The sequence below is a fragment of the Nanorana parkeri genome, unplaced genomic scaffold, assembly GCF_000935625.1.
Source record: "Nanorana parkeri isolate BGI_ZX_2015 unplaced genomic scaffold, ASM93562v1 scaffold528, whole genome shotgun sequence".
NCBI lineage: Eukaryota > Metazoa > Chordata > Amphibia > Anura > Dicroglossidae > Nanorana > Nanorana parkeri.
The window spans coordinates 1045713-1071446 of NW_017306796.1; the positions used below are offsets into that span (position 1 = coordinate 1045713).

At 40.7% G+C, this 25734-nt stretch overlaps 1 protein-coding gene across 1 annotated transcript; it reads left to right on the forward strand.

Moving 5' to 3' along the window:
- Positions 1–11351: 11351 nt before the first annotated feature.
- Positions 11352–23840, forward strand: LOC108791120 (zinc finger protein 567-like). Its single transcript, XM_018561504.1, has 8 exons — positions 11352–11383; positions 14143–14252; positions 15049–15108; positions 17028–17175; positions 17778–17876; positions 19380–19487; positions 21263–21358; positions 22863–23840. Exons 2-8 carry the CDS (start codon positions 14175–14177, stop codon positions 23729–23731), a joined length of 1458 nt encoding a protein of 485 aa, XP_018417006.1. The 5' UTR covers positions 11352–11383; positions 14143–14174; the 3' UTR covers positions 23732–23840.
- The last annotated feature ends 1894 nt before the right edge of the window (positions 23841–25734 follow it).

Here is a 25734-nt window from a genome sequence, read left to right on the forward strand (position 1 = left end):
CACCTTCATGTTATTACCCGCACAGTGATGTTACCCTTGTACAGCACACACATGGACACTTCTGAAACGTAACCTGAACAGCATGTGAACTGCATATAAATGTTGAATCGCATTTGTTTATGAAAATGTATACATTATATCAGGAGTGTCCAACTTGGGCACTCTAGCTGTGGTGAAACTACAAATCCCATCATGTTATGGCTGTGGCTGTCAGTCTTAAAATGCCTCATGGGGGGTAGAGAGAATCCTGACGCGTTCTTCAGTAAATGGGATATTTGGATTGATTATAGCTCGATGAACCTTTAGGGTGGGAATTTGGGGGGAGGGTTTTGGAATATGGAAATATTTTTTTTATTAAGAGGGTATCCAATTAATTTTTTTGGTTGAGGCTGTTTGCTGGATTCATGATCTATGGAGTCAGTCTTGTATATATATTTGTTATGTGATATTGGTAATCCAGGAAATTCTCTTATTTTTCTTACGTTTGTTTGTATGGACATGTATATGTTTTTGAATTTATAAAGATAAAATTATAAATAAAGGTTTATAAAAAAAAAAATGCCTCATGGGGCTTGTAGTTTCCTAACAGCTGGAGTGCCAAGTTTGCCGATCCCTACATTATATGACAGCCTAGTTCCTGAAGTGTTTGTGTCCTGATTATAATTTCCAATAAAAATACAAATAAGGGATCATTTATAAAATCTGTACACTGGGTGGAAGCTGTTTGCTAGATTCCTATACTCATCACCAGCGCCCTCTAGGGGCACAAGTGCCATGTGAATAGTATATGCTGGATGGAACTTTTATAAATTAACCTCCCAATCTCCAAAAACCATACAGATGCAACCCCCCCCCAGCCCCATGTTTTAGTCCAAACATACCCTTTACTACATAAACCCTGAAGGCTGTGTAGCACCATAATGCTGGCAATGGCTAGCGGTCTTTGACCAATGAGAATCTCTTCTTTTACCTTCCCAGAAGAAAGAACGCTCATAAGACATTTTCATAGGTCAGATCGGTCACATGACTGACAAACGAATGTAGCATTATGGTGCTGTACAGCCTCCAGAGCTATGTAGTAAAGTATTCAAGCACCTGGATCATTACACCAGATGGAGTGGGTGGCAGGAGATGGTGCTCACAGCAGGGAAGTGCAGCAGGGACCAAGGGATTAGAGTCATGTGACTTAGTTTACCTTTTCATTTTTTATGAAATGGAGAACTAACATTTAAAAGTGCAACAAAATGGTATTAAAGTCAAAATGTTTTAAATCTATTTTAACCACCTGTGGACCGCCCACTGTATTAAAGCAGCTGGTCTGCTGGCGCATTGTTCCGGGAGGGTGTACCTGCACATGCAGCCAATGCTCCCACTATCTTTAGACTGAGGAGAACAGCAGCATTGGACACTGATCGGACCGGCTCTGTGTCCTGTGATTGGTTTTCACAGCGGTCACATGGCAATGTTTACATTGCCAAGTCCTCCCCTTCCTCTTACATCAGAGGCAGGGGAGAATAAAGTGACTAATGAATGGATGAGTCATCAGTCACTAGTAAAAACAAGCTGCAGTAGCAGCAAAAACAAAAGAATTCACATAATTTAACTCCCTCCTTTCCTCTTTATGTTGGATCCATTCTCTCTCTACTCTGACCTGTATATTAACCCTTTCACCTCCCTTATCCTGCACATCTAAACATTAGCCCCTTCATCTCCATCCTCCCACTGTATGTGACCTGTACATTAACCCCTTCAACTCTGCCACCCTCTGTTTATGACCTGAACATTTACTGAATCTTGTGCACTATCACTAAACGCCATGCTTTACCCCTCAATACCGGCATGTTTCTTAATTTCCCAAAAAATTGTGGCATAAAAAAAAAATCACCATGGGGTGTCTACTTTCCAAAAAGGGGCCATTTCATGGATTTTTTTATAGTGTCCTGACTTGCTTTTTCTCAGATTTTTTGGTACTAATATCAATATAGGTGCTTTGACACCGGAACTTCTGGTCAGAGGGAGATTTTCTCTGACCGGTAGTGCCATGAGGGACCATAGTGCCGGCTTCATGGCCAATCACGAAGCTCGGCCGCAGGTAATGACTCGCAGCCTGGCTTCCTGATTGACCGGGAAGCCGGCTCCATGCTGATTGGCACAGCGCTGAAAACTGGCCTGGTAATGAAGTGGTTAAATGCAGGACTTCGAGGTATGCCTGCATGACAGTGAGGTCCTTCCGAGGAAGGAGAATGTTTGCCCACTTTAAACCTGTGAAGGTAATCCTGCCCGGAGTTGGGCTTTAGGTTATGCTATGTGAATGGAAACATGTAACAAATATAAAGTACCGTATATACTCGAGTATAAGCCGAGATTTTCAGCCCATTTTTTTTGCTGAAAAGTGCCCCCCCTCGGCTTATACTCGGGTCAGCGTAATTTCTTCTTACTTACCTCGCCGAGCGTCGCGTCACTGCTGCTCCGGTGGGCGGCGCTCCAAGCAGGGTCATCTGGCAGTCTCTGGGTCCTAATTTAGGTGGCCAGAGACTGCCAGATGACCCCGCTCGGAGCGCCGCCCACCGGAGCAGCAGTGACGCGAACGGGCAGGCACCTCTAAGTCAGCTAAATTAGGACCCCACCTGGAGCTCCTCCCACTGGACCAGCGCGCCGCTGACTTGTTCCTGCTCTCTCCTGTGATGTGATGATCGATCAGGCGAGAGGAGCTCCAGGTGGGGTTGTAATTTAGCGGGCAGGCGCCTCTAAGTCAGCTAAATTAGGACCCCACCTGGAGCTCCTCCCACTGGACCAGCGCGCCGCTGACTCTCTCCTGTGATGTGATGATCGATCACCGGCACACGGACACAGTGAGTGAGGGCGGGGCGAGGAGAGATTTATTAAGCAATTATATATGTATTGTCTGCGCTGTATTAGCAGTATATACTCTATGTAGAGTATATACTGCTAATACAGTGCAGACAATACATTTACAATTATACTAACATGAATGTATTAAATGATCTGTATGTAGCCCTGTACTATGGATCATTTAACCCATTCATGTTAGCAGAGGATCATTGTAAATGTATTGTTGCAGGCACTCTATATGTACATGTACTATATACTACATATAGAATGCACTGAACAATAGATTTACAATTATCCTCTGCTAATATGAATGGGTTAAATGATCCGTAGTACATGATATGTAGCCCTGTACCCCCTTTTCCACTTACAGAGCTAGGTTATTTTTCTTTTAAATAAATATTAATGTAATTTTATTGGTATCTATCTACCAGTAGCTGCCTCATTTCCCACCCTCGGCTTATATTCGGGTCAATACTTTTTCCCAGTTTTTTGTGGTAAAATTAGGTACCTCGGCTTATATTCAGGACGGCTTATACTCGAGTATATACGGTAGGCATTATGCCAATTTGGCTGCAAAAGTGGAAATATGCTTTAAAGTGAAGCTGCCAAGACAGAAATATAGGAGCTGCATTTGCCAGCACTTCTGGTTCTTGCCTTTTATTTGAACTGAATTAGCAGGGGGCCAGTAGGTCCAACTTTTACAATGATGACACAGGCACCAGAACCGTTCAGGTAGTGGTATGCATGCACTCACAGTGGTTTTCAAAACACTGTTCTTTTTTTTTTTTTAGTAAACACAATGGACTCATTACACCGGGGCTGGACAAATCCCAGGAGCCAGGTAGCCAATGCTCCTTAAAAATGACAGCTGGCACCTAACTTGTGAGGTTTTCTCTATATGTTGTCAATGGTGCTGGCTCCTAAAACATCTTGTTGGCTCCAAAATTCCATATTCATCGACCCACCCCTGCATGACACTGTCTTCCCACAGTCATGTATACTTCCTGGAGTTGCTCTTTATCATGTGATGACCCAGAAAACGCCACACCTGTCCCTTATTTTGAAGTCAGAACACTACACTTCACAAAATAGAAGTCTAAAAAAAGTGAAAAAAAAGGGGGTTTGTATCCAAAAACCTGTCAAACAAATCTACACAGCAGAGTCCCCACAGCAGCAGCAGCCCCCCCTTCCCATGGGAAATAAAAACAAATGAAGATTTCCGCTACGCAGGGCACCATGGCCCTATAGACACCGACACTTCACACTGACTCTAGGGAAGTTCACTGATCTTCTACAGCTGTTCAGACACACCATCAACCAGCAGGAGTCTGCTCACAGAACATGCTGGGACTTGTGGTTCTCCAGAAGCTGCAGGGTCTCAGCCCTCTCCTCCCTGTTCAGAGCACAATAAAGACCTTGTGACACACACGGAAGACATTCTGCCCTCACCTACCTTGCAACACTCGCGTTGTATTTGGAGGAAGTGAAGACTTGGGGAAGTGCTGGAATAGACACCAGGGTGAGTTTGCCTCCGAAGCATGATGGGAGTTGTGGTTTCCAGTCACTCACACTCTAGCCGTTCCCAGCTGAGTGTGACTACATCTCCCACAATCCTTTTGGAGGAAACCATTTGACTCGTAACAACCAATAAGCAGAAAATGAGGAGACACTTTCCCAGTACTGTAATGCATGTTATGTGCAGGAATGCTAACTGTTGATTGTTATTGTAAAAGGCTAGTACCTGCTGCACTGGTGTGTGTATATATATATTGTTTTTTATTATGTAGATATATAATACTTCTGGAGGTTCTCATATTATTGTTTATCTTATTATATGTTTATAGAGTTTGTAAATATTGGTCTTCTATGTAGCTTAGAAAGATAAAACAATCGGCAATTCTGTATTTATAAAGTGTATATGAACTGAGTCACTAAGACCTCGAGCTTTGACATATCAAAGAATAACTGGGCTTTCAGGGATGGTTCATTAGGCTCCATTCACACCTAAGGCGTTTTGTTGCTCAACGCCAAGAGCGACAAAGCGCTTAAGACAAGGAATCCCATTAATTTCTCATTTCTGGCCCCTGAGTGTTTTGTCGCAAGCACAAAAACGCCTGTCGCTGGAAAAAGTACATGAGCTACTTTTTGGCAGATTACAGCGCTTTTTTGTTCCGTAGACTTCAATTGGAAACGCACATTTCAAGCATTTTTGCGTGTTTTGTCGCACAACGTTTCCCATTGAAGTCTATGGAACCAAAAAGCTTTGTAAATCGGCCAAAAAGTAGCTCATGTACTTTTTCCAGCGACAGGCGTTTTTTCTGCTTGCGACAAAACAGTCGGCTGTGAACAGGGACCATAGAAATTAATGGGATTCCTTGTCTGGGGTGTTTTGTTGCACTTACCTTTGAGCGACAAATGCCTTGGTGCGAATTCAGGGGCGTAAATAGAAATCACATAGCAAAATTTTGTATGGAACCCTTTGATTTCTAGTTATGCCCTTGCAGAGCCCACCTAAGATCTAAAAAAGCCCACCAGAGAGTGACCCTGCAGAGCCCGCCATAGACTTTCTATGGTGGGCTCTGCAGGTTCTCGGGTGGGCTGCACACCTCTTACCTGTCAGCCCCGATCCGCTGTCCGCCTCCATGGTCGCTGGCAGGCCCTGCCTCCTCCGTCGCCGGACCCCACCTCCTCTTCTGTCTCTGGGCCCCGCCTCCTCTTCCATTGTCGGGCCCACCTCCTCTTCCATTGTCGAGCCCACCTCCTCCTCCTCTTCTGACACCGGGCGCAGCCTTCCTCCTCCACAGCTGCTGGCTGTCACTGACTCAATAGCGGCTGTGAGGAGGAACGCGCCGCTGCACAGATCACTGACAGGTTGTCGGTGATCTAACAGTGACACATTCCTCCTCACACCCGCCAGTGACAGCCAGCAGCCTGAGATGCCATAGCGACGCAGGCAGCCCGTACGGCACTCGGGGGGATGTCCCGGCCAAGCCCCCCTGTGCTCCGGGCCCCATAGCGGCCACCTGGGTCGCTATGGGGATTGTTACGCCACTGTGTGGCTCCCCCTTTGCAGACGCCATGTTGATTGGCTGAGAAGCCGGCTTCCCGGCCAATCAGCATAAAACCGGCCAAACATGGAGTCGGCTTCCCTTGAAATCAGGAAGCCAAGCGGCGTGTCATTACCCGCTGCCTAGCTTCCTGATTGCCCAGGAAGTCGGCTCCATGCCAGCGGAAGCACCGGTATCGGTATTCAGTATCGGCGAGTACCGACAACAAAAAATCAGTATCTGTGCATCCCTAGTAATAATGCATGCTAGGCGTGCTTTGCGGTAGCGTGCAGTAATCACAAGGTATTGTGCGATTTATCATCATTTTAATAAAAACTTGCCTCTTTTTCACCATGCTTATGGTGACTCAATCACATTTTGTGACCACATATTGAACTACGCCCACTTTAGATATGCCACACCCACATTTCCACTGTCGTGTGCACTTTAGGGCCCCAACCCTGGTCAGTTTTCCATAGATCAGAAGATTGCAAACCTGAGCTGCACACACGGCAAACATAGTGTTATGAAAAACTTTTTGCAAAGGTGGTAGTCTAACACATAAGAACTACCGTACATGATCAGACTTACGAAACCCTTATTTTTCTGGGACTAGAATTCTGTTTTAAAACTAAACTTCGACCTGTGTTATAGCCACAAAAGATATAAATCCACTTTGTGTGCACCAAATGCCTTTACTATCCTAGATATTATCTTGTAAAAGTAGTAATGACCTCATCACTGTGCAGAGAGCAAAGCTGTGTGAGAGACCCAGCAAGCCCCACCAACTACAGGCTACCTGCAGAAAACTACAGGAGGGGGCGGAGACAAGACCAGTCACCCTGCATAAGGAGAGAGAGCAGTAGTGACTTCTTTTCCTACAGGAAGCTCCTGCACAGAGGTATAGTTTCACTCTGGATTACTGCACAGATCTGATAGAAGTACACAAAGCTCACCAAGAATACACGGGGCTCTTGTATTTAGACAATATTTGCTTATCCCAAAGTCCAGCTTCAAAGTGGAACTCCGGGATTTTGAAACGTTAAAGAACTTCAGGAATTTTTTTAATTAACCCTTGCAGTGTGGCTACCTCCACACTGCAGGGGTTAAGTGCTCATTGTTTTCTAGGTTCTAAAATAACAAAGTTATACTCACATGAAGCTCCGAGCTGCCCAGCTTTCACAGCGCTCCCTCCAGCCTTTCTCCTCCTACCCTACAGCATTGGCATGTCCCCCGACATCCTTATGTTTATACTCTGTACATAGAACATGAGGATCTACGAGACCTTAGACCGCTGCAGAGGAAGGGGAGAGAGGCTGGAAGGACCGGTCTAAGAACAAGCCAGCTCTGCGGTTCAGGTAAGTATAACTTTTTTTTTCAACAGCTAATCCACGCTAAATGGATACCAATAAGCTAAGTGTCAAAATTAAATATATAAAGTCCGCTGCCGTGCCAACTATGTAGTGTGAAATTCTTAAACCAATATGGTTTTTTCATGGAATAATAGAAATAATTCTACATTTAATACTCAAATTAAAAGCAATCATTTTGTAGAAGTTTATAAGAATTTGGTTGAAAAAGATCTAAATTAATTACCATTAAAACCTAGAGAAGACTTAGGAGATATCCAGAAGGGTGTTATGTCATTAGAGAAGAAGAAAAATGTGGTGATAAGACCAGCAGATAAAGGGGGAGGAGTCATTGTGATGGACAAAAGTTATTACGAGGAAGAAATGCAGAATATCCTCTCGGATGATCAGACATATAGGAAATTAAGGGGAGACCCCACCCTGGAATATAAAAAAAGCACTCAAGAAACTGGTTACAAGTGGATATAAGAAGGGGATTTTAAACAAAAAAGAATGGGAATACCTGATACCATCATGTTGTAAAGTACCCATAATATCTTTTTTACCCAAAATACATAAAGAATAAAAGAACACCACCAGGAAGATCTATTGTGAATGGAATTGAGTCTGTGCTGGCTAGGTTGGGGGAATATATCGACTGGTTCCTGCATCCTATAGTGAGACAAACAAGGGCATTTATAAAAGACAGGAAGGATATCCTAACTGTGTTGGATAAGATTGAGTACACAGATGATCTGCAATTTGCTACAGTAGATGTAGTTTCACTCTATACCAATATCCCCCAAGAAAAAGGTGTTGAAGCGGTAAAATGGGCTTTGGAGAGATATGGCTCATTTGAACCACTGCAAATGTTTTTTTTAATAAGATGCTAAAATTTGCATTATCCGAAAATTACTTCTGGTACAAGGGAGACGTCTTTGAGCAATATAAGGGTGTAGCAATGGGAGCCAAATTTGCTCCAAGTTTGGCGAATGTTTTTATGGCTAAATGGGAGGAGGAAGTAATTTTTAACCAAAAATTGAAAGAGGTATTAATATGGAAAAGATTTATTGATGATGGACTAATTGTTTGGAAAGGACCAATGAGCCTATTGGTGAACTTCTTGGATGGATCGGACAATAATGAGTATGGAATTAGATGTACCCATAATATAGGGGGCAAAGAAGCTCAGTTTTTAGATTTACATATTTTTATCAACGGAGGAAACATTTGTACCAAAACCTTTTTTTAAAACTACAGATAGAAATGGGTATATTCCTATTCATAGCTGTCATCATCCGAAATGGATTCGATATGTCCCAAAAGGACAATTAGTTCGTATTAGACGTAATTGTACCTTACTATGTGACTATGAGGAACAATCAAACCACATCTTGTCCAAGAAAAAGGATATAGAAAAGAATATACAGAAGACATACAGGGGAAGATAGTCCGATTGGATAGAAGTGAACTGCTGAAGAATAAGTCGACTAAGAATGAGGAAATACCTCTATGCTTTATTACTGATTATACAACACAGTACAGAGATCTGGAAAAAATTATTTGGAGACACTGGAATATCCTAAAACATGACAAAATATTGGGACCCATTATTCCTGAGAAACCGAAGGTGATCTATAAAAGGGCCCCTACATTAAGAGATAAGATTGCAAAAAATGTATTGGACCCCCCTAAGAAAATGTTTCTGTTTTTTGGAGGAATAGGATTCTATCCGTGTAAAAATTGTAATGTGTGTGAAGTTACTAACAATCAAAGTTAACCAATTCTATTCATCCGTGAACGGTAGAACCTTTACTATTAAAGAATGTATTACTTGTTCAAGTACACATGTCACCTACTTGAACACACTTTTTGTTTGATATACTGTTAGGAGAGGCTCAGCGCGGTGCATTGGTTTAAGAAGTATAACTTTTTTAACTGACAAAAATGGGCAGTTAACCCTTGCAGTGCAAGGGTAACCCCACTGCAAGGGTTAATAAACATTTGTCCTTTTTTAACCCTTGCAGTGGTGCTGTTTGTTTTGTCTAGGGGGCGACAAAGAAGAAATACTCACCCAATCCTTGGCCTCACCTGGCTGCTAGACTGGTCCCCGCACTGCAAGGGTTAACTGCTTGTTTTGTCTAGGGGGTGACAATAAAGATGAAATACCCAATCCTTGGTCCCGTCTGGCTGCTAGACTGGTCCCTGCACTGCAAGGTTTAACTGCTTGTTTTAGTCTAGGTACTAAAATAAAAAAAATACAATCACCTGATTCTAAGTCCTGCCTGGCTGCTAGACCGGTCCCCACAGCCTCTTCTCCCCCGGGCTCCGGCAGTCTAAGGATCCGTGAGTTATCACATCTAATGCAGGTTTATTAGATGTGAGGACACTCAGGGACATTCCACAGCTTTAGCGGCGGGGGAGAAAGGTGAGTGGTCACTGCCGCAGGACCCAGCATCAGGTTTTCTCTATTTTTGCCCCTAGAGAAGAACGAGCATTTAACCCTCGCAGTGTGGGGGAAGCTCTCTATTTATTTATTTTGTTTCCTTCACAATACTGGACTAATTGGTTATATGGACACTTTGTATTCGTGAACAGTATGCACTAATTTGTTTATGATGTGTGTCTGGTTCCATTGCATGCATCTATTTGGGATTGGACAAAATTGGAGGTAGACACACCCATTAAACAACTTTCTGATGGTTACACAAACATCCAGAGCGTAGTATGGCACAGGTGATTTACAATCATGAATGGGACTTATCCTAATATAGTACATGCTAGATTGTCACTAAATAAGAGATACACATTGTTTCATTTGTTCACACACATTGGTGTATAGGCATAGCGCAACACATAGCGTATTTGATTATAGCCCCACTGCAAGGGTTAAAAAAGAACTATGGGGTCAGTGTTTTCCCCAAAGTTCTTTTTAGGGTCACGGGAGGACATATACTAGCGTCCTCCCGTTACACAAAGCTCAGTATATGGCGAGCTACAGCTCGCCATATACTGAGACCGCCACAGCCGTGACGGATCCCGACATTACTGTCGAGATTCACCCATCAGCTGGCTCTGCCTATCTAGAGGCACTGTCAGCTTTACCCACCCCCTCCCCTTCTGTTCCGCCAGTCAGCGCTGGAGGATCGGAGGGGGAGGGGGGGAATCCCTCCAGGGAGCCGTCACGGCTCTCTGCAGGGACAGGATCGAGAAATGAGCGAGCGACCGTATGTGTTCACTCACTTCCCGATCTATAGAGTCGACGTATGACATTTTCATTGTCACACGTCGGCTCGAACTATGAGGCTGAGTGATTTTTGCTCACCTCATAGTTCTCCTTTTACTTTTCCAAATCTTGGAGTTCCTCTGTAACAATGCTAATGTAATAACTGCTTAAACAAAAACAAAACACTATTGTAATAATGAATACAGATGTTGGGAAAGGAGATAGGAGAGGAGGAGATGAGACTGTGAAATTTTCTTTTTCTTTCTTTTTTGTTTGCTTTGTTTGGATTAGGGTTGGGAGGGGTTTTGGGTTCTTGTTTTTTCCCCCCTTTATTTCTTTTTTCTAGCTGAGACCCTTAAGGGTAACTCTCTTTAATATGATGTTTATATTGTTATATCCAGAAATAATAAAGAAATATTATTAAACTAAATAACATTAATTAATAAATACAGATGTTTCATTCTTCTTTTCTACAAATCTATGTCTCAGTTACAAGCAGGATCGGCATATTTATTTACATAACTTGCAACAGTTGCAGTTCCATGTTGTGTGTTGACACACATCCTCTTCTTCTCCTACAAAGATTCTGCTTCCATGCTAGCAGATACCACAGAATATTGAAATCCATGTTTATTCTTCAGAGCCCAATGATACAAAAGACCAATAATGCACATGAAATGCCCAGAGAGGCAGCGAGATGTGAAGTTACAAATGATGCCTGATCCTGCTTCAAGCTATGATTGGTTACCCCTCACAATGAGACACACTGTTCAGGGGACACTGGGAATTGCAGTCCAGTCAGTGCATCTGTGTCCCAGCTGTACCAGTCTAGACTACTACAACTCCCAGAATCCTGGGATAGAGTGGACACAACATCACTTCCTTTTAAAACCCTATTTGACTGCAAGGTATGGGCTGAACTGCTTTGTTAGAAGAGCCTTATCTCTGTGTAGTTTCTGTATTTCTATGTGCGCTCATACAAAGTGATGTCTCAAATATTGTGCTTAGAAATCTGATTTTAGAAATATTGTTTACTAGCACTTTTCAGGGGTAATCTAGTAGCTTTCATTTCTGCATGCACTGCATCATGCTACCTAGAAGTTGTTTTAATCTAATCTTTCATATTATGGCTATAGCAATAATCAGCAATAGAACCTTTTGATTTATAAGTTTCCAGAGTAGTAGAATATAATATAATGAAATGAATACTTAATTGGAATTTAATTGCATAAATAAAAGGAGACATGAGGGCTCCTGTAAATTTAATAGAGGGGAAGAGGATAATTACTGGGTGTTTAAACTGTAATTTGTGTACTTTTTACATAATGGTTTACTTAGCACTGCGTTTATTTTGTACGTTTATTGTAATAGACAGATTTTTTTTTTAAATAAAAAATATAGTGTCCTCCTGTCAGGCTGTATCTTTCTCATTTAGAACTTAAAAAAATAAAATTATATATATATATCTTTATTAGCTTAAATGAAAAAAAACCCTGAAAACATATTTTTTTATTACAGGACAAATACATAAATTAAACAAAAATAAGACAATATAAGACAAAACATAGATTGCAGCAAATCAGATACTGTACTTTATTAATTGGTCCATGCTGGCAAAATGACACCTGGAATCTAGTCAGTTGCTTTTTTTTTTTTTTTACACCAGATGTATGTGTTTTCTGCAGGTTGCAGGTAGTATGTAGAAGTCTAACTAAAGAAAGGAATTTTAGGACATGTAACCAGGACCAGAATGTACAGAACTCAGCTCAGTGCTATTTTCTTATCTTAGCCACACACATTAATTGTATCAATATGTGTTTTTAGACTTATAATTCTCTTTTTTTTGTACTTAATTGTTTTATTTTTTTTAAATTAAGTAGTAACAGTTCAAGTTACAGATGAATTACATTTCTTCAACATAAGTCAGTATATATTAAAGTTGCAGACTAAGATATAACAAATATAGACTTTGGGGGAAGAGGGAGGGGGATGAGAAGTTTGGATGAATATCAAGACAAAAAAAGTGTATTTTTTGTTTATAGTTTATAAGTAATCCACATCAACTCATAATTTGAAATTAAAGAGCTGACTCAATTTCCGGTGGATCTCCATGTATTTTTCTGTACTTACAAGGTTTGCGAAGGAACACAATGTACATGTAAAGGCTCCAACTGTACTGGTATTTCCGTGATATGCTGCAAATGTTTGGGGGTTTTTTGCCTTGATTTTTGCTTTGAATAAAATACTTTCTTTTTCTCTTGATAGATTCAACAGTATTTATCTCTGCAATCCTTTTGTTATTTTTGCTTCTGGCATGTTGGAATAAGCTTAGTGGCTGTAATGGGAGACATAATTACTCTGATATAATGCTGAAATGGGAATCTAAATTTGTACAAATATATACAATACTAGTCTGTGGTTTTAAATAGGGACAGGAATGTTATGTACCACTATAAATGTAATTGAATTTCTGACCTTTGACAGTAAAGCCTGTTTCTCGTTAAGCCTTTGATCAAAGGTATATGAACATGTCAAAGGGACTCTCATTTTCACTGAAGTGTGACGTCAAGCACCCCAATACCACTCTTAAGATCTAATTACTATTGTGGTTGTATTTAATTGCATCTCTGGTATATGGTCATTTCAAAATGACTCTCATTCATCCCCACACAGCTACCCCCTCATGTATAATTTCCCCCTCTTTCAGATTGTAAGCCTTCAGGGGCAGGGCCCTCCTTACCATCTTGTCTTGAATTGTAATGTCTTCCTTATATTGTAAAGCGCTGCGCAAACTGTTGGCGCTATATAAATACTATTTAATAATAATAATAATTTGAGGTGCGGATTGTGCCTGGACTTATCTCCAAGTCAAATACGCCAATCACATTCCCAAGCTCTAATCTCTTTCTCTAAAGCCTAACCCTTTATGATAGCCATTCATTTTTAAGTGTGTCAAAATAAACAGTTGTATTATTTAAATAGTAATATTTCATTGCCCCTCCTTTCAACTCTGTGTATAAATCTGTAGGTTGCAGAACCATTTTTAGAAATGTATAAAACCTGTAGAAGCCATCTAAGGGGTTCCAAAAGATTTTTATCTTTAATACCTTAAGTCAAACAATAATGGGTATCACCTAAACTCCAAACTTAAAGCTCAAATCAGTGCACAAGAAAAAAAACACCCCATACTGCAGGGGTTAATCGCTCTTTTTATCTAGGGGTAGAGGAATAAGCTGTAATATTCACCTTATACCTCACTCCAGCAAGGTCTTCCTTCCATCTGTGAAGCTGTCTCTCTAAAGCGCTCCTGGCCACGATCACACACCTGCCTCCTCTACGTACAATGCAGGGTTAATAGCCTTGCATTGTATGTGATGACTTTGAGTGACCACACACAGCCTGGAGCATCAGGGAGAAGAGGAAAGTGGTTAAGGTAAGTAATACAGCCTCTTTTTCTCCCACCTAGACCTAAGAAGCACTTAACCCTTGCAGTGGGGGGGATTGAGGGGGGGGGGGGGGGGGGGGAAGCATATAGTTGCCACTGTTTTGCCACTTGTGCAGGATGAAGCTGATACAAGTTGATGGACATCAATAAAATTTTTGATTGCATGTGCTGTATCTGAGTAACTAGCTGGCTTCACCTAATTCTCCAACATTTCTTTTTTAGAATCAGTGCTTGCAGCATTTATTTACACCAAAATGAAAAAGGAAAAGAGGCACCTAACTGAGAGGATCTTGAATCATGCCCTGGGGATCATCTACCTGCTTACTGGAGAGGTAAAAACATATAACACTAGTCATATAAGGCAAACTTTAAATGAATCTTTGAGAGGAAACAATTGTACTAAAAGCAAGTTGAGGTATATGTAAATATTAAATTTGGATAGCATAAGAGTAGTTATTGAACCTCTAATTTTTTGATAATGGCATTTTACCTACGAAAACTCACCCGGGGTAGAGACAGTGGGAGTGCAAACCATCACCCATACTATCACCTTAGTGGACATTGGACGACAATCAGTCAGACCATCTTAAGCTACACACAGAGTCCCTTGATATTTCCACATCCCACATGAAGTATCTTGCTCTAAGTAGCCCCTCATAGTTTTGCCCCATTGACACAAAGTATTCCAGTCTGAATAGCCCCTCATAGCCATACCCCATTGACCTGGAGTATCCTGCTCTGAATAGCCACTAAAGCCATGCACCATTGACACGGAGTATCCCGTTCAGAGTAGTCCCTTGTAGCCATACCCAGTTGACAGGGAGTATCCCACTCTGAATAGCCTCCTTATAGCCCAAAATAAAACAATGAAGGCTACTGGCATTGGGCGTTATTGTTTTATATTATAAGGAAATTATTGTATCTTCTTCATCTAAGAAAAAACCCCATAAATGTTGCATACGCTCTGCTGCCTTGTGTGTGCAGACTAGAATCTGCAAGTTTCAAAGTGTATGGAGCACGTTGGTAAAAATGGCAAATGGATTAAATACCTTGCTGTGCTTTATAATCTGTAACTAACTGAAATGGCTAGTAGACATATCTGTCATATCATTGTTTTCTGTTGTTTAGGAGTATGTAATAGTGAAGAAGAATTCCCCTCATAGGGCCACCCACCTACTGTCTGGAGAGGTGAGTACTCCTGGAATATAAGATTTCATATAGTGTAGATATCACTCTGTCATTAGTCAGTAAATTAGCTTAGGGTGACGGGAGGACGCTAGTTTGTGTCCTCCCGTTACCCTAAGGCGAACTATGGGGAAAAGCCCTAACCCCATAGTTCTTGTCAGCAACCCTCACCTTCTGCGCATGCGCCAAATCCAGTTCTCCGTGATGTTCATAGAACACTTGGGCGCATGTGCTTTGCCCCGGATTTCTGGATTACCCCTGCTCAGCTACAGAAGCAACCTTCTGCTTGCATGGTTTCAACACCACTGGCACCTGTGCCACTCGCTGTCCGCCAGGTCTTTGTCTCCACTTCCAGAGGCCTCAGGACATGAGGTGCAAGGGAAGCCTCCTCACACGGTCAGTCTCCCATCAGGTACGTGATAGTTCTCCTTTAATGGTTAGACTGAACATAGTATAAAACTTCAATACTTTGCAAAAATGCAAACAAATAATAATATTTGGTTGTGACGGTGTCTCAGACTCCCTGCCACAACTCTTTAGGTGTTGAAACTTTTTCTATATTTGTAGTTAGGTGTCTTTTATATATTCACTTTGATGGTTTCCTGTCTTTTTTTTCCTTTTAAGACAATAGTGTATTGGTGAATCTTAATATGGATATGTGCTGTGAACATGTAGTGGTCACCAACAACGTTAGTATGGTATTCATATTTTTGATGATTTGCTTGTGGGGAAAAATGTGTCCACCGAATTTTAATTCAGTGTTAGTGTGACTTTACATCTCTAACTATTTTTGTCCTATTGCATTCTCTCTGTATTGGTTATGTTGACCTAGTTGGGCCACAAACAAGCCCCACCCTATTGCCCTCATAATCACCCTTGGCATATATATTACAGACCTCAAGTGCACACTAACCAGTATACAGTACTCATGACTTGTTTGCTTCCCTGCAGAATTTCTATTCCTCTATCCTCTCCTACACACTCCTGCCTCCTAAAAAGATGTACAAGCACCATGCACAGCCAAAAAGAATGACACCTACGCTTGCCTTTTTGCACACAGCCTATGCCCTTTCAGGGCACATGGCCGTATTTTTTAACAGGGAATCAGACTAGGAGTGGAGTGTTAAGATCCAAAATTTTACAAGGAAGTGGGCATGCTGCAGGCATAATGAGGTCTGTATGATATATGGCTTGGGTGATTAGGAGGTTGGGGTGAACCTATATAGAATTTTTAGTTTACAGTTTACACCCCAATGCTTATATGGCATGGCATTTGCCTACCCATTTGTCCAACCCTGTTTCTTAGATTTAGCCTTGATAGTGCTTGACTTTTTATTACAGATGTTGTTTAAAACATCCTGTAACAAGATTTTCAAACTTTTAGGTGTGAGCATTTTTTAGAAAATATTTTGTTTAGCTGGATATACAAGTTGCATGTATTCAGCGGTGTAATTAGCTGTTTACCTTGCGCTTTGCTTAAAAGTACATCCCCACCTTTTTTGTGTTTTGGATAGAATAGGGAATGATTAGAACTCCTGTTTTATTTTTGTTGTCTGTGTCCCCATGAGGGTGATTTTTCTTCCCTTCGTGCCCAAGAGATGCCACAGGATAAGAGAATAAATCTACCTAAAATGAGAGGACAGGTGTCACTAAAACAGTTGTCCCAGGTAATAGAGTTTTCCCCCTCCTGTGGTGGTGACAACTGTAAAATCTTCAAATTTCCCATCACATTTTGTCCCAGTTACAAGCAAGCACAGCAAAAAGGGAGTATAAATCATCTCAGCGAGGACACAAGGTACCATGAAATCCTGACAAATTTTCTAATCCTTCCCTACTCTATCCAAAACTGACAAAAACAATGGGGTTGGAGATAAAATACTCAAAAATCTTTTTTCTAGACACTCCCACTTTGTGTATTTCAGGTGCCTATAAAATGTGGGGATGTCTCAATCTATTTCTCTTTAGAAGAGTGGGACTTTATAGAGGAACATAAACAATTTTATCATGAGGTTACAGTGCAGAACCCAAAGAAATGTCATCCTTCTGACGTCCTAGCAGATATTAGCCAAGGTGGGTAAAAGTCAAAGAAGTTTCAAACATTTCATCAGTAAGTATATTTTTGTCTATTATGCTGCTCTAAGCTGTGCATGGCTGAGATAATACAGGCATAAGGCCCACTTTTATTTAAAAAAAATTAACCTCTGTTTGCTTTAAACATCCAAAAAAGAAGAAACTCTATTTTCCCCATTCCCCTTCTTATGAACAGATCCACAGTTCTAGTACTTGATATTTGAATGACAGGGGCGGGGCACCGCATAAGGGGAGCAGGTTTAATCAATTTCACTCTAATGTCTGAAATAATTGTTACATAGTGGATAAAGCTGAATCCAGTTCAACCTATGTGTGTGAGTGTTAGCCCATTGTAATTCCCGTAGTTCTGTTTATTATGCTCCCTGCAAAACGACATCTTAACTTTATTAACTCTCTTGGCTAACACCATTATCTTGTGAAGAGAGTTCCACAATTACTTTGCTCCAACAGTAAAGAAGCCCTTCTGAAATCCTAAGATTAAACCTCCTTTCAATTAAGTATTCCTTTCAATTAATTAATTTAATACATTGCTTTTATTGTGTATGTACATTTGTGACTAAGTATCTTCCTGATATTTACAGAATGTCATGAGAATAATGACCCTCTATATATGAAGGACATAATGGATGGAGGAATAATGGGCGCTCAACAGGATGAAATGCTTTCGAGCAACTGTGCAGGTGAGTAAAATAAATATCTCCTTTGTAATTTAATTACATACTACACAACTAATACCAAAGAGGTCCGGACAAGGCAAAACCTACCATCTCTGACAAAATGATATGTAGCAGTAGCAGAGTCTTGTGTTAGCCATTGATTAGTGCAGAAGGTTTGTAGTTTAACCTCTTTAGGGCTGCAATATGTAAATAAACATTGTTTGTACACTGCTGGCGAGTGTGTTGACCACCCCCCCTCCCCCCCGCCACTGCTGCCAGCTATCTCGGGTTCCACTTTCCCCTGTGCGGGCCTGAGACTGGCATGGCAGGTCTTTCCACCTTGATTGGAGGTAGATCAGCACACTTCCAGTGGTAGGTAGGCATGAATGGCAGAAGAGACTGTGTTAGTCTCTTCTGCCATTCATGCCATAAAAGCTTCGTGCTGCCATTCAGCATTATTTTTGCTGTACACTAAGCCGTGCATGCGCAGCTCAGAGCACAGACCTGACATGCCAAGGTGAAGTAACTCTCATGCACAATGCGTGGGAGTTGTGTCATCAGCCAGCCAATCAAGCTGCTGAAGACAGGAAGGGAAATGGAAGTGCCAGTGTGGGAGAAGTGCAGCGCTGAAGGTGATTGGTTTGGCAGGTAAGTCTGCCATAATGTGCTAATATGCTTTGGATACTAGCACATTATGGCTAAAAGCACCTGGCCCAACCTTTTTATATTTTTTATAGATGCTTTACTTCTGCCTTAAGTAATACTCTTTATTGGCTATGTTAGGTTATTAAACATGCAAGCTTTTGGGATTCCTTAGATTTCTTTTGTCTTTTGGGTATACATTGTACATATGTAACTCTTTACTGCTGCCACTGAACACCAATGAAGGTGAAATATTTCTTGCTGGCCCTGCCACTAAATACCATTGAATGGGCATTATTTATTGCTGACAACACCACTGACACCAATAAAGGGGGTTTAATATTGTTTCCACTGATACCATTGATAGAGGAGGTTATCATTGCTGCCACTGTCACCAGTGAAGGAGGAATGGTTATTATTGCTGCCACTGATACTAATGAAGGGGGTTTTATTATTGCTGTCTTTGTTCTCCCATAAAACCTTGCATGACTGTGTATGTGGCAGCATATAAAACCAGGAAAAGACATGCATATAAAAAGAATAACCCCATTCCTGGAAGCTCCATTTTTAGGGGCCCCTCTGGTAACCTGCATACTGCCACTGTATGCCCCTCTCATAATAGCCTGTAAAGGGATAGACTGTAAAGGGATAAAGGTAAACTGCATACTGCCACTGTATGCCCCTCTCCTAATAGCCATACAGGCTATTAGGAGAGGGGCATACAGTGGCAGTATGCATGTCTTTTCCTGGTTTTATTATGCTACTTTAAACTTGCTTTAAACTGTGGGTGGGAAAATTATACAACGTGTATTAAATAATGTTTTGGTATTATTACTTGTATGACAGATAATGTTGAATTGTTGTATTTTTCATTTATATTACCAGACAATTTTATAGATGAGCAGGACAATGCCCTAATCAATGAGAGGGACGACTGTGAAACAAATGAAAATGACATTCTTCAGGTGGAAATTGACTCACAAATCTATTCTGGTAAGATCAGGTTCAGAACTGAGCGATCATTGCAATTCAAAGATTAGAATCTAATATACTTAAATTATAACTTCATTCAAAACCGTTTTTGTTTTTAAACTTTGGACAGAGTAAGGAATGGGTATAACCCCTGGCAGGTTTTTAGTGCTGTCTGATGCCTCATTGAAAAGATTTATCCCCAGTTTCTCTCCCAGTGATAACATTGTCACCTGAACAGGAAGTGAGGATAAGGCCTGGTTCACACCTGGGAGCTTTGTAGCGCATTTGAACACTCTGCAAAACGCTCAAACACCAAAATACATTATTTCCTATGGGTATGGTTCACACCGGGCGTATTACAGGCCGTATGAACGCGCTACAGAACGCCCTATGCCCAAAGAAGTACAGGAGCTTCTTTGGGGCATTTTTGTTGCGCGTTTCCATTGGGATACAGCCAAGTAGCCCTCGGAAACGCGAATCGTGGTAAAAACGCGCGACAAACGCGCATATTCGATACGCCTAGGTGTGAACCCAGCCTTTAACTTCAACAAAGACACACTCCGCAAAAAAAATAAAATGATTTGTATGCTGTATTACTGCCTTACTTTGCAGTAGAATAGTAAAAAACTGACACAGGGTCAAATCGTTTCCCACTACCTAAAATACTCTTTAAATAAAAATTATACTTTAACAGCCTTAAAGAAAACAAAATAAATAACCAGTTTTGATAAAAATTAATTCATGTGTATCTATATCGAAAACTTTTTTTTAGCTGTGGATACCGTGGGGAAGGTTTAGAACTCTTGTCATATTTCACTATTTTACTGCAGCTGTAGACTCTGTTGAAGAGATTCCCTCACTTTCTGTCTGGTGAAAAGGTTTTTTTACCCCTTAAAGTTATGCAGGGGAATGCCAGAGCGTCCAGCTTTTTTTTATTGTTGTCTGTTTTCCCTCTTTCTTTTTGGTAGAAGATTGTTCCCAGAAGAGAAAGTGAGGGGAAATCGCTCTCACGGAGCCCCGGATAGCAGTAAAACCTGACAGGAAGTTCTAAATTTTCCCCATTCTATCCAAAACTAAAATAAAAAGGTTTGGGTATAGATACATTTTAAATGCCAAAACAGCTATTATAAGATGTAAAAAATCATTTTTTATACAGTATATACAAATTGCATTGTAGTCTAGGTATGTGAATTGTTACTTTGTAGTTCATCTTCATGATACAGTATACCCATTAATAAAGTTGCTGACCCCTTTTTGGTGGAGTAACTTAAATATGCCCTTTAACCCTTTTATTACCAGAGGTCCTTGATGCCCAGTAGAAGTTTAGCAGTATCAACATGCTTTGGCTAATTTGACAATAACTATATGACTAATTTTTTCTATCAATATTCTAACAAATAGATCAATATCTATTTGTATCACACAGTTACATTATTAAACTGATGACCACTGCCACCTTCAGGATGAAAAGGCATCTGTAGTTCCATCTGCAGACTGAATGCTTCTTTTGTCAAGGAAGCCTCCAGCCTGCATGCAATTACTGTGTCATCGTTGACAAAGTGATTACATGATTGGGAACCATTCTTGTTGGTTCCTGATCATCAGCGGGAAATGGAGCTGCCGGTGACCCGGGATTGAGAGGGAGGATGTTTATTAATGCATAAATAGCTTAGGACACCATGCTTTAAAAATTAACATCGTGCATTAATTGGGTGGAAAAGAGTTAATGCTGGTTTAAAAAATAGGAGTGTCAGCCATAAACATGATATTTTTGTGTTTTCCATTCCATATGACAGAAGAATATTACCCTAACCATGTATCTGACAATGATCAAACTGAGGATCTATATGCCAGGACCTGCGAGCAGGAAACCCACGTTGATGCTTGGACAGGTAAGACAGCGTTACTGGACTTTGCTTTGCAACTCCTTTGGAACATCTCACAGAATGATTCATGACAGATCAAATAAAGGTTGACATTTCCTCCCAAAGAAGCATGTGCAGTGGCATTTTACCCCAAGCTTTATTATCTTATGAAAGGTTTAATCTGTTTTAAGTGGACAGCTTAAAAATGACAGTTGTAAATGGTCAAATGGTCTCCTTGCACACATTAGTTTTGTGAATCTCAAGGTTTTGATATAAATTTATATCGTACAATTTAGCTCAAAGTCACAGAAAACTAGTCCATAAAAAAGTTTCAATTTCACTTATTGTGCCCAGTTTTATTCTCCTGTGGTGCTGATAGCAGAAGACTTTACCTTTTAACTCAGTCCCTCAGTGATAGCCTTCCCTGTCCTACCTAGGTTTACCTGAAAGTGAGGTGTTGCTGTTAAGGATGACTGAAATTGAGAAAAACAAATTCCTTGAAATTTTCTGGAAAATCCAAGAGATTTTACTGAAATGCATTGATCTTAATGGGGAATGTTTTGTTAAGGGTGCAGTGGGCATTTAATAGCTCCGAAGGGTTATTGAAGCTCTTTTAAGCTATCCTGGACCTGCTCTTGTGCTAAAAAAAACAGGCCCTCATTATTTTATGTATTCTTTTGCACAAAACGGATAGGAAACACAAAATGGGGAAAAAAAGCAACAGTACACAAGTAACAACAAAATAAACAATAAAATAAATAAATAAAAAACACAAATAGAAAAAGCTCTAAAAACCCCCAAACTAAACTATGCTAAATACCCCCTCTTAAAACATAATATACCTTCCAAATAACAGGGAAAAAAAGGAGAACGTTTACCAAAATAACTTTGCTCATCCCTAACTGCTGTTTATTTCTACTGTAAGAATGATTATGTATTTTATTGCAAAAGCATATCTATATTTACTTAAATTGTTTCTTAAGCCCGTAATTGTTATCACCTAAAATCTTGGGCGTTTATTTATACACACACACATACATACACCCACACACACACACACACTCAAAATTCACTCAACTTTCAATCATTCATTGTATTCAGTTGGAAAATGTGTGTACCCTCGGTGCAAAGTTGTGTGAATTGGAAGTGAAAATATGTATAAATAAACCCCTTAGTGTAACACTAAATTAGTGTCTTTGCACTGGCGAGAACATTTTTAATCTTTTTAATGATTTGTGTTTGAAAGAAGCATTTTGTTCACCTATTTAGTAATATTAGCGTTACTGCGTACTCGGTTATGGTCTTACTTTCTGGCATAGACAGTACATCATTTTGAACTGTGAAGGGAAGAGGAACAATTTTTTTAGTATTTCCTCTATTATAATTTATATGTTTACATTTTCAAGCTACACCTATTTCCTATATAAATATTACATTTTACATATTTGCATTTTGATATGTGCCCCTTAAATGCTTCTCTTATCCATTAGGTTTTTTCTCAGTAATAATACATTCTCCTTACTCTTTCCAGCGCACCCTGCATTCACTGATAGTTTTATAGACAGGACTATTCCTGAAGACTCCTATAGTGTGAACTGCTCACCGGATGGTTTAGCAGAGGATGACCTTAGCTTTTTTCATGGGCTTCAAGAAGAAAATTCACCTGAAAAATCACCTTCCTATGAGACAGGCAATCTCACATTTACTTCTGTGTCTGAAGAATGTGAACAAGGATCGCTGCTTCTAAATGAGAGCTTTACCAATATAGATCATGAAGAACCAAAGGGAGACAAGCAGTCAGAGATCAGGAATGTTGGAAAGAATTCTGAAAGAGTTAGGAGATCGTATTCTCAAACCAGCAATCAAGCTCTGCATGTTGAGGAAAAACCTCATCACTGTGATGAGTGTGGAAAATACTTTGATTACAAATCCAATCTTATTCGACACCAGAGAACTCATACAGGTGAAAAGCCATATGGCTGTGATGAGTGTGATAAGCGTTATGCCACCAAATCTCATTTGACCATCCACAAGAGAACTCACCTGAGTGGGAAACCACACCGGTGCGACCAGTGCGGAAAACACTTTACATACAAATCGCAGATTACCATGCATCAAAGGACTCATACGGGGGAAAAACCTCATACCTGCAGCCTGTGTGGGAAGAACTTTGCCTACAAATCATATCTGATAATTCATCAGAGGATCCACTCAGGGGAACGACCCCACATGTGCCCACAATGTGGGAAATGCTTCACAGACAAGTCGAACCTACGCAAGCACCAGAACACTCACACAGAGAACAAGCCTTATGTCTGCAGAGAGTGTGGCAAGCACTTCAACTCTAAATACAGTTATACTACACATCAGAGGACACACCAGAGAGGAAAGTGCAAATAACACTTCTAAAAAAGTTTAACCTGTAATTTACATAGTGGAGGCTTTCATTGTAGAGGCTAACTCAGTTTTTAGGCTGCCTTACACATTACAGAAAAAAAAGCAAGTAACGTGATAGATTTGATCCTCATTTTTGTCAACTGTACCTTTTGGATCTAGGAGTTGATATCAGATAAATAATGAGGGCTTCCAAGGTCAGAAATGCACATTATTATCTTCACTGGCCTCTCAGCACAACTGTGCACCAGATTTTTTTGCTACATGCAGTTATACTATCAGTCACTGGAGAGAAGTTCATGGTGGAGAGGCAAACATTTCCCTGCCTGTTATCCTTGGTAAGAAATCTTCTTGTTTTATAACTGCCCTAGCGTCTATTGCCTTTAAAAAGGTTTGAACAAATAATGTAAAACGTAATTGCTGGTCAATCCAAACTGAAGGACAACAGACATTCTCTAGCAACCAGAGCACGTGTATTTCCACTGACAAAAGCAAATGCTCAAAAAATACAGGCACCAGCTGGAGTTTTTTTGGTGCACAGATTTCTGAGATATAGGTTGCAAGACTAAAGAGAAGTTAAATAGCTACCAAAACTTTACTTTCGAACAATAACATTTCCATCGTCTCAGTTGATTTGAAGTTAGTCACAAGAGGCAGCTGAGATGGTCCGAATGCCCTATGAAGATGCTCGCTGAGAATGCCCACCGGACCAGTTACGGACACATCCAGTTTTGAAAAGACCCAATGCAGATCAAGAACATGTTGGAGGCACTATACCCCCAAGCTAAATCTATGATTAAGCAAAAGAAAGTCTCTGTATTGCTAGGATCAGCATACTAAAAGTGTCATTTTAAATGTCTGTAAAACGAACTAGTGATAGCACTAAAAGTACCAGTACATCAGAGTTCACAATTTTTCTCTTAAGAATAATCTGACACTTGGAGAATATTGTAAAGCTGGATAAGGACATTTAAGATTTGCATATGTATTTTCTTTTGCTATCTTTTTCAATACTTCCAAGTTTCTACACTCTCCAGCTGTACTCTGAAGTCCCCATCATTGTCTGAATTTGAGCTATAATTCTCCAGGTTTATTAGTACCCTTAGAAATATCACTAGGGTTTTGTGAATTGATATATTATATCAGCCTCTGGTTTAGCCTTTAATTAATGGTCTTTAAATTGTCTCTAAAGAGTCTTGTGTTTTTTTAATGTTTTTTAATGAAACTCAAATCAAGAAGATCTCTGTGCCATTTGCTGGAAGGGATACATTAGGGCAGGGCTCAAAATTTCAAGTCCTGAGCTACTAGCCAGGCCTTAAGAGTTACTAGCCACGAGTTGCCCCACCTAACCCTTACCCTGCGCTGGCCTTAACTCTGCCCCTAAACACACCCCCTTCAATAATTTTATGATAATTCTTATCTTATGATAGTTACCGCTTGTAAACGTCAGATTAGGGATTCCTGTTGCAGGAAAAAGCAAGTTCCTGACACAGGAACCTGAAATATACTGTAGGTGTGAATGGGGCCTAATATACACATACACTAAAGGTGCCCATACACCTGACGATTATCGTACAATAATCGCGGGTGATCCCGCGATCGTACGTTAATCGGGAGGTGTATGGGCAGCGTGCGACCGCTTCTACTGTACAGTCGTACGACTTTCATCTTCCAAGCACGCTGGAAAACCTGCATAAAATCGTACGATTTTTGGTGGGTTGGTGGTGTGGCCGGAAGGCAAATGCCGCATGGGCCGGTGTGCGCAAGCGCACACTGCCTGCTCAGCACTGCAATCATCGGTAGCCCTCCCCTCAGCGGGGCGGGCTTGCAATGATTGTAAGTACGATCTGCTTGTCCAAGTACGATCGTACAAAATTTTAATGACCTTACAACCAGCGCATAACAAACGTTGTGCTATGGTTGTAAGGTGTATAGGCAGCTTAAAACACAATAATACACTTCTCAACGTTACACCCCCCCGCACACCCCCCCCCCGCTGTTATAAGCCC

Excerpts from the sequence above, each read along its gene's own strand:
- LOC108791120 (XM_018561504.1), top strand. The coding sequence starts at position 14,175 with ATGAAAAAGGAAAAGAGGCACCTAACTGAGAGGATCTTGAATCATGCC. Across the intron at positions 14,253-15,048 it reads TCTACCTGCTTACTGGAGAG|GAGTATGTAATAGTGAAGAA; the intron begins GTAAAAACATAT and ends TCTGTTGTTTAG. Across the intron at positions 15,109-17,027 it reads CCCACCTACTGTCTGGAGAG|GTGCCTATAAAATGTGGGGA; the intron begins GTGAGTACTCCT and ends TGTGTATTTCAG.